The sequence below is a fragment of the Bacillus rossius genome, chromosome 7 (genome assembly GCF_032445375.1).
Source record: "Bacillus rossius redtenbacheri isolate Brsri chromosome 7, Brsri_v3, whole genome shotgun sequence".
NCBI lineage: Eukaryota > Metazoa > Arthropoda > Insecta > Phasmatodea > Bacillidae > Bacillus > Bacillus rossius.
In genome coordinates this window covers 38,607,665-38,621,573 of record NC_086335.1, presented here as the reverse complement: position 1 = coordinate 38,621,573, position 13,909 = coordinate 38,607,665, and the positions used below count along the sequence as shown (strand labels likewise).

The following is a 13,909-nucleotide window of genomic DNA, read 5'->3' as shown; positions in this document are numbered from 1 at the left end:
AGCCTTTTAGGTTATGTGTATCCTTGGTTTCTTGTATTTTGTATGCATAGATAATTACATTATGTTCTGTATTTACAGGTTAAATTTGTTAATCTGGCGTAATGGAGAACGTGGAACACATTGTATATGCAGAAGTCGAACCCGGCGAACTAGTTCCTGTTAGTAAATATTTGAATTTTGGTTTTATATTGTTAAGTTTTGGCATGACACTAGCTATTGGCCTGTCTGTAAAGACCCCTTTCAACGGACGTAAAACAAAAATAAATAAAAAATTGTGGTTTCTGATTACTTGATTAGCTCTCTGGTGAGCCTGAGTTAAGAATTGTGTAATGAGAAACTTACCCAGCATTGCCATTTCATCCCCTACTTCTGTATTCTGGACTGTTCATTTATTTATTTATTGACCCATTAAACATGTTGATGTACATTATATTGACTAATCTACAGGGGTCTCTTTTCGTATTATTTTCGAAATTGGTTGGTAAGTATTTATAGTGTTAACCTCTGAATGCCATACTACGATTAAAATTAGAAAATTGTTTGCTATGTGACCATTTAGAAGTAATTGTGACAAAGGACAGGTCATACCAAAGGCACTTATTTTACAATATTTTTATTGTGTTTATTTTATTTTATTAATGATTTATTTATATTTATATAATTATGGGACTGATGCATGGTGGTCGAGTGGTATAAACCTCACGTTCAACCTAGGCGACCAGGGTTAGAAGCATTACTGCACAGGCAAACATCAAAACTGTTAATTACATTTTAAGTTCCTCCAAGAATGATCAGAAAATAAATAAGGAACTGAAATAATCCATTTTTGGTGTTTACTCTTTTTTTAAGAGTGTTTTAACTCAGTTTACGGAACATTCTTGAGATATCACATCCTGTTTGTAATGTAGGTAGCATGACATAACCACTCTTTAAAACAGTAATTTACTAGTAAACTTCTTAGCACAATGCCCTCTTAGGAAATAATTCAAAAACATGCTAAAAAATAAAAATTAAAAAAAGCAATTTGGAAAATTTTTTCCCAGAAGAGTGGTTTTGTTTCAGAATTAACTAAAATAGTTAACGTGTATTTTTGTTGCAAATAATAAAATACCATATAAGACTTTGATTTATTATACAGCAAAGCTCTCTGTATTCCATAGTCATACAATTTTGTGTTTGTGTATTTTTACCTATGTGTTTATGCCTTCTGCGCATAGAGCCTATTTGCTTGCAACTGAAATAAAGCATCCTGCTGTGGCATTTTTTGCCGTACTTTCATTTCAATCTCAGAAGTATCCTAATGCCTCCTTCCTCAATATTTCACCTCTCGTTCACTTGTGTAATGTAATGCCCACAATGTCAACAAGACTTTAAGCGTTATTTCACCGCCACGACCACAAGTTATCCTGCTCACTTTTGTTTTTGACCAATGGTAGATGTCGTTCAGGAAGCGTTTGCGAATGACTTGTCACCTAGCAAGACTTGCAGTAACCTGTGGGCGGACGGGTGCATGCATTGAAAGGGCATGTAGTGCAAGTGATAGGTGTCACTATGATTGAGTTGTCTTATAACTCCCCTCTCGCCAAGGAGATCTGGGTTCAGTTCTTGGCTGGGTCGAACCCAGACTTTTTTGCACTTTGGAAACGTGGCATATTTTGCAATGAGCCGGTGAGTTATTTTTTAATTTGGGGGAGTCATTCCCGACCCTATGTCACTGATTCATCCTTGATCCATACTTTATGACCTGAAAGAGGAAGAAACATTCGTAGCAGCAGTGCTGTGTTGGCTGGTGGCAGATGGACATGAGCGGGAGCCCAGGACAGTCGCCGGACTCGATGGAGGTGTCTCTGGTGGAGCTGGGCAAGCAGCTGTTGCTTTGTGCCAGGGATGGGGATACCGTGGAGGTGCACGCCCTCATGGGCCGAGGGGCCCCTTTCACCACCGACTGGGTGCGTACCAACAGCATTCCTTGCCTGTTGAGCCGAGCATGCATTTGAACAAAACTGTGTTTTCATGTTCCGTTCTGTACTGCATTAATAAAGACATTGAAGTCTCCAGAAAGTCATGTATTGTTTGAAGGACACTATTTTCACTTAAACGTGAATAATTTTCTCTGCATTTTGGTTGAAGTCACTAAAATGTGCTTGATATAACAAATGGTTTAAATTTTTTTTTAATGAGAAAGTGCTTGTCAGTCTATCTTTAAAAATAAATAACTGCTATTTTGCACTAGGCTTTATAAAATCTTCAGTTTGTTTTTTCTATGTTAGCATTAGTTTACGAGCAATTTTGAAAAAGATATGAAAATTTCAGAAAAATTGAGTAAGCACTCTAGAAAAGTAAATATGTGAAAAAGCAATATGTATAGCCAAGTACCAAAGAATAAAGAATAATAAAACAAATGAACTGTGTGTGTGTACTAAATAGTAGTATTGAACTTTTTTTGCTTGTGGTTGATCATGCTGTTAGTTTATCTACTGCCACAGGGTTTAGTTTTTAAAAACACTAACTAATCGTTGTATCTGTATCATGACAAAGTACTGTCAGCACCAAATGTCTTGTTAGTTGAAAATTTACATTTTAAGCATGTATCAATGCAGGGGGGAAAAAAACCTTCATTTAATCAGCCAACTCATCATGAGTTTCAACTATGGTTAGCATTTCTGTTTTGGAAACCAGCGTTTTACTACATTAGCTTGGACACACATAAAACAATTTAAATAATATGAATCAACCTTTGTTACATATTTATTTGTACATAAGCATTTTTCATTTGCATTATAAAAACTGAGAGATTGAAGTAATTTATTTCTTGTATGGTATCATGTAAAAGTATTTTTGTTTTATGTTATTTTTGAGGTGTTCTGTACGTGGAAGTTTGAATTATTATTCTTGTTCTTACTCAGGATGTCAACCCATTGTTGGTGGGACTGATAATTAGTCTGATGGGCAGAAAGTACTATGAAGTTGTATACTCTTTATTTGTGTGTGCCTCATATGTCATATTATAGGCTTGTAGGTTAAAATGAATTACATACATTTTAGTCCTAACGGCCAATTAAAAACATTTTATTTTATTAGCCAATTCTGTATCTTGCATGTTGTTATTGTTGTCATCATCATCTCACAGTTTAATAATGTCACTAAGAACTCCTGAGTTTACCATTTCTGAACAAAATGTCAAATAGAGGTAATTTTTTATTTAAATTTATTATTTAGTTTGTGCGATCAATTGGTAAAATGAACCATTTCCAAAAGTGACGGGAAACTGCCCAGACCTTGTACCTTTAAACATTGCTTAGTGGTTTAATGTGTTTGCTCTAAATTCCCTAGAAAATGTCTTTAATTTTACTGTAGGAAGTTAAAATTTCAAGAGTTTTCAATGTTTCTCCCTCCCCCTAAAATATGCATCTCTTGTTTGAAAATTCTTGGTCACCTTTAGGTATCAAATGTTTTAATTGTTGCTGTTTTGTTTTTTAGCTAAGAGTTAAGTTGTTATTACACTCCACATGTATTAAAGTAAGCTTGCGGGAGGGAGGAGGAACAATTATTTTACTAAAAGATACAAGCTTAAAATCAATGTCAGATATTTTCCATGTTTGTATCAGTTTGTGTTTGATTTGTACCTATTATAATGTCAGTAATAAGTCACTAGTTTTAGAGGTGCATCAAGGGGCTGAGGCCTCTCCCTTCTGATCACAATATGGGATCAAATTACATTTTCTAGGAGGGGGGAAGGGAATGGGGAAAACATTCGTGAACAGTTCAATCGAGAAAATGTTGTGCAGTGTTGCCAGATCTCTGCCGAAAATGGTCCCAGAGGGGGAGGGGAGGAACAGGCTACCAGCAGGCAGTCACTCGAAAGGCGTTTATGAAGTACGAGAGGTGAGAGGCTGCCAGGCGAACAAGAGAAAACCGCGCTTTAGAAATAACGACTCTGATATCGGCCCTCGATGTTGATCTCAGAGTGTGTGTAGTACAGCAAAGCTAGTCAGAACATTCCAGAAGCAACGTCTGGTGGTCATTCGTGCAAAGATCTGCGCCAAATGAAGACTGTCTCTTAGTAACTGCATTGCACGCTAGCCCAATCTCATCATGCTTCCGTACCGGCCGTTACTACTAGCTCGCTGTAGGAAAGGTTTTGACGGAGATTAAAAACTAACGAAAACTAGCTTCCACTGCGCAGCTTAGGTTTCCCCCCTCCCATTCTTTGCGACAAGAGAATTTCCGTCACTCCCCTCTCCGTCGCAAAGAAGGGAGGTGGGGAACCCAAGCTACGCCATTGGAAGCTAGTTTTCGTCAGTTTTTAATCTCCGTCGAAACCTTTCCTACAGCGAGCCAGTAGCACAGTGGTTTGGGTTGCTGCGACCCAGCGGGCCGGTGGCAACCGCGCGTGTGTGTGCCCGCGCAGCTGGGGACCAGCCCGCTGCACCTGGCCGCGCAGAACGGCCACGAGGACACGGTGGAGGTGCTGCTGCGGGCGGGGATATCCCGCGACGCCCGCACCAAGGTGGACCGCACGCCCCTGCACATGGCCGCCTACGAGGGCCACGCGTCCATCGTGGAGCTGCTGCTGGGTCGCGGGGCCAACCCCAACGCCAAGGACATGGTACTGCCCCCTCCGCTCCTTCCTTCCTCCCTTCCGTTCGATAGCAGTGGAACAGCTCGTAACATTTCCCTGCTTGCAAACACCGTTATTTTACACTTCCAGCATCTTCTTCTCGAGTAGGCAGGGCCGGCGCGTCCACGCAGACGAACCAGGCAACCGCCTAGGGCGCCAAGTAGCTGGGGGCGGCGCAGCATGACACATAACAGCTCATATCATATGTTTAACGATTATCGAAACTAGATGAAAATGGAATTTTGTAACAGTTTGGAATGTTTATATTGATATAAATAATTATTTAAAGTCCACGGTGACCTGTTCATGATTTGCAATAAGTAAAATAGTAAAAAAAAAAAAAAAACACCAGCCTGTTTACATTTGATTGTTGACAAAATCTTAGGCTTACGTGATGTATTTTGAGGCAAGGAAAAATTTTTTTGGGGTGTCGGGCGGGGGGGGGGGGGGGGCATTAAGGTTTTTCACCTAGGGCGCCAGTTTACCTTGCACCGGCCCTGCAAGTAGGCCTGTGCAAACATTCAACATTTCAATCATCAGAATGATTCATTTCTTTGTTCTCTTTCAGACACCACTTCATGCATGCAGTCAGTATCAATACAAATGTCACCAATATCAATATTATTTCACTACGTGTGCACGCACCACAGAGGCATCAACCTAACAAAATGTGTTGTCAACATGCCAACCAGCGCTGGCTACATTTTCATACTCGCTCGCAGAACACATTGAGGCTGTAATGTTTGTCAAAATGTATCAGAGAGAGAATTCACACATTGAGTAACTACATATTTTTGTTCATCAAATAAGTATTTTGTTATTTACTAATGAATAGTGTATTTCAATTTTAAAAAGTTTAACTAGAGAAACAAAGTTTTTTTGAGAACATATTTTACATGGGAAATAATAATGCACAGTACATGGAGAAAATGGCAGGACCACAACATTTGACCGTACATATAATGGGAGAAAGTCTTAAACAGGTTTCACTGTAAATCCGTAATTTAATGTATATTAATATTTCTTTTATCAGGTTTTGAAATAAAGTCACTGCCTGGAAGTACATTGGTTTAAAGCAAACATGGCCATATTTACACCCTGTCATTAGTAGCAACTCAGTGTATGCATTGTTGAAAGTGCTATGTTAGAAATTACTGGCTGCAAAAGTATATATTTTAATGGGTGTTAGAATAAGATTTAGTGTAAAAAGAACATTAATATGTGTGACAACTTGGCTGTTTCATATTCATCTATTTTTTTTTGTTTTAAATAACTTTGACCCTATTCTAGGATGTTATTCATGTTGGTACCACTGTAATAAAAAAAACCCAAAATATAATTTTAAAAATCAAAATATAAAGGGAAATATAAAATTACATTTTATAGATGGTATGTATAAGAGACATATGTAATACATAATATTGTATAATAAAAATATAAAAATTACTTTGTAATATCTAACAATCAAAAAACTTAGTATGCATCATTGTTACTGATGAACAATAAATATTTGGCTATTGATATTCTTAAAAATTTTCTGGCCAACTATAGAATAGGCTGATGCCCACATAGCTTCATTTTATGGCATGCTGTCTAGTGGAATGAGAAGGTATTGTAAGGTTCTGTCTAGTTGTCATTTTTTGGATTCATCTCACCATGTATTTGTTTTGTGGTGGTTAATATTTTTTTTTTTTATCAAAAGCATTATTTTAATTAAAGTGTTCACAGTAACAAATTTGCTGCAGGATGTATGGTTTTGAGAAAGAAATTAAGGGAATAGCTCTTCTCTGAAGCTTAAATCTTCTATTCTGTTGCATGCGTGATCCCATAGTTCTAGACCGTAACACATAATAGAATTGAAACGAGCAAGGGTGAATACTGAAAGATTGTTTCAAGAAGAAGGAAAACGTTCAGTTAAAATGATGAATTGTGATCACAGTTTGGGGCTGACGGGTGGCCGTGTGTGTGCCCGCAGCTGCGGATGACGCCCCTGCACTGGGCGGTGGACAAGGGCCACGTGAGGACCGTGGAGGTGTTGCTGAGGCACGGTGCCGACATCCGGGCGGTCAGCAAGTTCGACAAGACACCCCTGACCATGGCCGTCGAGAACAACCGGCCTGACATCCTCCAGCTCCTTCAGGTTTGCGTTCGTTCCGGCCCGTTTTGCCAAGCTTTCGCCAAGCGAGTCAGTCGATGCTCTTTTGACGTGACAACGTCTAATAAATCGATGAACGCCGGCTGCACGCACAAAAAAGTGTCCCGTTACGCACATTGTCCCGTTTCGCTGTGTCCTGTTACACTCATTTTATATTGCTCTTTGCTAACCTGAACCTCCTAGCATTGCGACCGAGTCCGTGGCGTAATTCTGTTTTCATGCATTTCAATGTAACATTTTCATTGCTCTTTGCTAACCCGTTCCTCCTAGCATTGCTGCAGAGTCCGTGGTGCAAATATCTCTCTTCCATTCGATTGGAACAACCATCGATTTGACTTTTTCGAGGCACATTAAACTTAAAACACTCCCATTCGTTTCCTACTTTTCCTATCATCGTACTATCCTTAACAGAATAACACAGATTGGAAGAAGTTAAATAGGAATCATGTATAAAAGTAATAGTTAAAATAATCTTTTCGTTAAAGTAAAAAACATATTTGAATTAATGAGTGCAATTAAAAGTAAATTTTTCAATTAAATTGTAGATTTAATTTCACTCCTTCTTTGTATCCATACAAAATAGTGATAATTCAATAAAAATGATTCAATTTTATTCATAAAAGTATGCAATCATTTCATCAATGTTTTGTTATGACGTCACGTTAAACTATCGTCCGTAAACCGACTTTACAGACAACCAATTGTTTTTTTAATATGTGATTTGACTTGCCAGGAAATTTGCTATTTATTTCATTTGAAGATTCGGTTGTGGTGCGAAGCTTCACGTCTGATGTGAAGCTTCGCATTTTGTCGCAAAGCGTTAAAACATTTGAAGACTAAGATTTTTTCATTAAAATATTTAGTTTTGTATTTGGTTTTGTGTATGTTTTGCTTGGATAGGTAGTTACTTAAAAAAAAAAATTAAGAGGTGTCACATCATTTATCATTTTATTTTTAGAATGCTCAATATTAATATTATTCATTGTTATTTTATAATTTTTATTGAATGGTTTTATACATAGGGTGCACTTGGTTAATCACTTTATCAGTTTAAACATTACAAATGTTAAACAATTTAGTTACTTTAATTCTTTATTTTATAAAATAAGTGTTATACAACTTTGCTGAGAACAATGTTCACAATTCAATTTGACTTAAAGAATATTTTAAACGTTTGAATTTATATTCACTTGGCATTGAAAAACCAGGTTTTGACACAGGCCCAATTTGGTTCATGTTTAGAACATTGCAGAAACATGTAGACAGTTAAAAAATAAAGATTGCAGGAGCTGGGCTTCTTTGATTGGCTGGGGGTGCTGGCAAATCAGTGGGCTCTTCTCTTTTGATTGGCCGAGCTCCGATTGACCAACCAACAGGCCAACCAGACGAAAGGAAGGCTGTGATTGGCCCACAGCTGCAGCCAATCGGGAAACACTCCACTCAGGCGAAAGTATTAAAGGCAGAATAACTTGTAATAACCTCAGTAGGTAACTGTACCCTGATGATGGTGACTACAATGTCAACCGAAACTTCAGTGATATATTGGCCTTGGACGGCCTACAACCCAGAAGCCAAGCTTCTGTAGACGGTTAAAGTTGATTCCTGAAAATGATAACCTCGTATAAAGTTAATTTTCAAGAAGATTGAACAAAGGGTTTTCACAGTCCGTAGAAAATAAATAGGAGTTATTGTGCTAAGTAATTTGTTTAATACAGAAGTATGGTTATTATGTAATAAGTTTTTTTGTTCAAAGGTTAAACAATTGCACGTAGTAAAGGATGGTAAATACAAATATCCCAGATTAATTTAAAGAAACAATGTGAAGTTTCAACTAAAATAGTTCATTGGAGGTTGGCGAAAAATCTTAGAAATTTTGTTCTTCCAAAATAATGGTAGTAAGTCTTTTTGTAAACAATTTTTAAACCTTTGCTTTATTCTTCTGTCTTAAATCCTTTTAAGTGTGATACAGTAGAAAATATTTAAGATTGCCTTACATCCACGATCATGTTGTGACAACGTAAGGGTACCTGTTATTTGAGGAAGTTCTCTAAAAGTTTTATGGATATGATGTTAATATTTAGGATTTGAAATTACGGGTTTATATGTTCTGTTTTATGTCTTACTGAATAAGTTAGTTGACATCCAACTAGTGCAGTAATTTATTATCAAAAGCAAAATTAAAACCTTAATATTAATATATTAATACAAGCATATTTATATAACACTATTTCTTATATATTATTTTGACTAGGCATTAAGTCATTAGAATGTGGTGTAATCAAAATAATAATAAAAAAATTATGAAATATAAACTTCAAATTTTCTTGCTGTTAATGTGTGCTCTATACATTAGATATATTACTAAAAAAATTTAGGTAATGATTCAAGTAGTCAAATAATTACCTATTTATTGCATTTCGTAGCAGCCAAATTTATTCTAAAACAATATTAAATACACTTATTTGGGGGATTTTTCACTCTAAAAAATTACAATTCAAGTTTGAAATTAAGGAGCATGAATACGGGGTGTCCACACTTTGAAAAGTCAGGGAATTTATTTTAAATCCTGGATAAGACATGGAAACACCCCAGTTATTGTAATTTGAGGGGGAAATGTGATGCTTCAGTCTGGTGTTATCTGTACCGTGAAAGCATTTTTTTTTAAATAGTGTTTTAGCGCATAGACATACTCATTATTAAATGGCATATGCAAGGTTCTGTTTTAAATAATAAACATGGAAATAGAGACAGGTTGGTTAGTTACATGGGATGTTGGAGGTTGATTTTATTTATTTCTAATTGAAAATTACCTTAAAAATAGTTAGGTAAATTTGAGATTTTGGTCAGGGAAAAGTCTGGAAAGTTTTCTTGCATATTTTTATGTACACTTGGCTGGGTGGCTAGCAACAGGGATAACCTGGAAAATTCAGGAGATTTTTAGCAACAGGAAAAAAATTGGGGAATTTCTTAGGTAGTCAGGAAATATTTTTAGTGATGAAGTAATGAAAAATTATAGTTATAGACTAGAATTATTTTGATTTGTATTTGTTCCATGTACACATATTTTCTCCCATTTCAAACCTGTATCTAAGTGTTATAAATAGTTTTCCTTCCATTCCATTCTGCTTTAAATACCTATTATCAGCACTTTGACCATGCACATTGACATTAGTGCTATCGACAGTGGTACATTGTAAAAATTTATAGTTGCCTGCTGCAATAGTGAAGTCTGATATGCCTACAAGTCAGGATACTGAATTTGAATTTTTTATAGTTATTGGTAATTACTGTATTTAGCTGTGTATGGGTCGCGCCATTATATTTTGGGCAAAAAAATAACATTTTCACCATAATGGTCACCCTCAAATATGGGTCGCACCATATATCTGTCACCAGTAGAACACAAGTGAAATCTTTATGGTCTGTGTCTCAGCTTATTGCCCTGTAAAAAACACAACACAGATTCTTCGTCTCTCCCCTTTTTTTCCTTTATGGCCCAAGGATACTATTTTTTATACTCGTGTTTCCCTTCCTGTTTACTGTATAATTTTTACCAGTCTCCTTTCTCAAGAGAGAAAAGACAGCACGCTGCTCAATACTTTTTTTATCAGTTTTCTTTTATAAAAACAATCATGCCCTTTTACAGCAGTTTTGTCATGGAATGTTGCAGTAGAAATCATGGAAAACCTCATGCCAAAAACAATGTTTAGATACAGTTATGTCACAAAAATCTGTCCAGATAAGACATGGTGATTGTATACAGTGCAAGCTCACGGACAATTCATAACAGTGAGAGAGGGAGGGAGAACCACAAACTCTGTTGCATTGTTGCATGGCCACCCCCCCCCCCTCCCCTCACTCTCTGGCTGGTTTATTTTTATATTTTTTCCTCTTGCGAGACAGTCATATCACTTACCGGCAGCGGCCAGCTGACAGGCGGCAGACACACCTTATATGGCACAGTTCATGATGTTTTACACGCACTACTGAGATATTTCAATTAAACATTATACTTATAACCTATTTTTTTTAAAACTAGGCCAACACAGGCTAGCTATTTATTCACATATTCAACCACACACTGCAATGTTAATTTTTTTTTTACCCAAAATGAAAAAAAAATTTCATAAGGATTGCAGTACATGAAGTTAAACAAATAATCATTATTAAATTTGCAACCTATATGTGGGTAAATACGGTAAATAATATTGGAGGTCAGGTAAAGTTTTTTTTTTTCCAAACCTGGAAAATTCTGTTAGTTGTATGTATATATATATCACAGGTTTGTTAGCCGCCCTGTTATAGCATCTGGACATAAGCATCACAAGCAGGCGCCAGTCGGCTAAAAGGCGGTAACGCTCTAAGTTCCGTCCGCCGTCTGAGGGTCCAGTGTGGCTTGTTGTCCCCCAGACGGTGCAGTGCTTGAAGCCGGCGGGGACCGGGGAGGATCTGGCCTTGACGCTGGCCGCTGCTGCGAGTAGCATGGCCGGCGACGCGGAGACGGACACCTCTTGCTCCCCGCTGCAGGGCGAGGCTGCCTCCGCCAGCGGCTCAGGTACAAGCAAGCTGTCTCCAGACACAAGATTTCATGTGGTTTCATTTTTATGAAAGTGGTTTGTAATACTTGCTCCACCTAAATAGGGGTAAAACTTGCGGTTTGTTTTATTAACTGCGCCCAATTATGCATGCATTGTTTGTTGTTCATCAAGATGACGGCAGTAATGATGAATTATTTTCTCTTATTACTACTAGTGGCAGCACTAGTAGCACACTATGCATGCTTAAGGATAGAAATTGTTATTTTTCTGTACAAAATCAAATTGCATCTACCGCAGTAAGTTTTAATTCACATGGTGGTAGTACCACTAATACACGTTTGTATTAGGAATTAAGTACCGTATTGGCCCGAATATAAGGCGACCCCGAATATAAGGCGACCTGCAGTTTCAGGAGGCCAAACAAATGTAAAAATAATTTTTGGTAGAAATTAATGTGAAAATTCATTAGACATACATTTTGTGTTGATAAATCGTTTTTGCATTTATGTATAACAATTAATTTATATTTATCACTTTACTTATTTAAAATAAGTTTGAATGGCCTACCCTAAAAGTCAAAAGAAAACAATTAGAAAATATTTACACTTTTAAATATTACACTAGAAATTTTTTCGTGTTTACTCTAATGAAGCTGCATAATTGTCATCTTCAGAGCTGTTTATTTGTCTAGAGCTCGTTCCCCGCCGTTTCACCGATGTGTGATTGTTGATTTTTCACAGTTTACTGTATCTACGAATTTAAAATTTTTACAATGGCTATTAATCACTCTTAAAATACAGCATTTAACTTTCCGTTTGACTTAAGCTACGTATTACCACAGAACAAGGTGTATTACTATTTAGTAGTGTGTTTAACGTAAAAAAAGCAAACAAATAATGCATCTTGCCGGAACAAAACAAGTGGCTAGCTGACATGATGAAGCATACGGCCATGAATAACTTCGGTTACGTGACCGCGTATATTTGTCCATATTACTCTCTGACAGAGAGAGTCTGTTCTATGAATTTGAAAGAATAATCTATTATAATTATGAAAGGTTTTTACATAAATAAAGAGTGGATTATTAAAATAGCTTTTGAAGCAACGTACCAAATTCCTGTTAATATGGCGTCTTCGAGCGTGTTCGGCAATGTTCGTTTTACAACAAAGAAATATTGTGGAAAGACAGTTGGCAGCCGTGAATTTCCATACATTACATCCGAAATGTTTGTAAACGTAAACAATCGTTCTGAAAATAACTGTGATATTTTAGTACAAATATTTCAGTTAAAAATCTGAAGATAAATTACCGTAAATGTTAACACGCGATTGTACACAAAGTACAAATATGAATTGTGAAATAAAAGGTTGCCATTTTGAGATGCTTCAACATTCACGTTTTTACTCAAGAACAAATATTTTAATTTTCAACTTCAAACAATTGTAAATTACTGCAATATTAGGTGGATTTATGGTTTTTACCGTGTGAGGTAACAAAGTTTTAGTTAATATAAAAAATCGTGAACGTTTTGTTAAACAATGTTTCTACTGTAGCTTTCAGCTTGGAACTAATGTTTGCGGTTCTGACGTCTTGGGTGCGAAAATAAGGCGACTTCCAATTTTTGCATCTCTCGTTTATGTAAAAATGGTCGCCTTATATTCGGACCAATACGGTACATATACATACTGTAAAATATTTGTGCTGTGCTTTATTGTGTGCTTATTTTCTCGTGATAAAATAATTCTTTTCTGACCATATTTTCAATGAATGTGAAATGGTTGGCTTGGTAGATATGTGATTTTTTTTTTTTTTGTTATTCATGTATAATTTATACTTTGTGTTTTAAATTCAGTATTTTTTTTTTTTTTTTTTCCAGTGAACAGGTTATCTGTAGAGCCACTCTCATTCCCAACAAAACAAATTTTTATGAAGTCGAAATTCAAACCAAGATTAATGGGATCTTTAGGACCACTGCGAAAAGGTAACAATTCAAAGTACTATCATAATATAATTTTCTAAGTATAGAAGCTAGGCCTATGTGAATATTGAGAATTTTGATTACATGAACAACCATTTTATTTGTATTCAATTAAAAATAACAAATATTCAATTGTTTCCTAAGTTGTTTGGCATTGTTGCATGTCACGTTGTAAATCTATGAACATTATGTCAATTAATTTTTGTATAATATAAATGATTACAAACTCAGTGTCTGTAAATTAAAGGGCTCAATATAACTTGCTAATTTTTTTTCCAACACACAGAAAACAGAAGATTCGCTAAAGTTTAAACTAGGGATGGGTTGAGTACACATTTTTATCGATTCCGATACCAGTACCGATTCCTAAATTTCGATTCTCGATTCCGAGTCATTCCAGTTTTCGATTCCTGGTAATTCTGGTCACATAATTAAAACTACTTAAGAATTGAATGCATTACATAATGATAATAACATGTATAAAGTATAATTATAGACTTAGGATTAAATGTTGAGGGTTTTTTTTTTTTTTTTTTCAATTACCAGTGAAGAAGCATTTTCACATAAAGTTTGTTTGCTAGTAAGTACTAGGCTGTGCACAATGAAGTTCAACATT

The 13,909-nt window shown here is 36.1% G+C and overlaps 1 protein-coding gene across 4 annotated transcripts in view; it reads left to right on the top strand.

Moving 5' to 3' along the window:
• LOC134533855 (GA-binding protein subunit beta-1) overlaps positions 1-13,909 on the top strand; it is a 30,278-nt gene that overhangs the window by 407 nt on the left and 15,962 nt on the right. For 3 of the 4 annotated variants that reach the window (XM_063371553.1, XM_063371554.1, XM_063371552.1), the window contains exons 2-7: positions 79-158; positions 1,797-1,949; positions 4,412-4,609; positions 6,597-6,761; positions 11,187-11,331; positions 13,192-13,296. In XM_063371553.1, the coding sequence (XP_063227623.1) occupies positions 102-158; positions 1,797-1,949; positions 4,412-4,609; positions 6,597-6,761; positions 11,187-11,331; positions 13,192-13,296 (823 nt within the window). In that variant the 5' untranslated portion in view covers positions 79-101. The remainder of the gene's footprint in view (positions 1-78; positions 159-1,796; positions 1,950-4,411; positions 4,610-6,596; positions 6,762-11,186; positions 11,332-13,191; positions 13,297-13,909) is intronic. The other variant, XM_063371551.1, reaches the window with a different exon arrangement.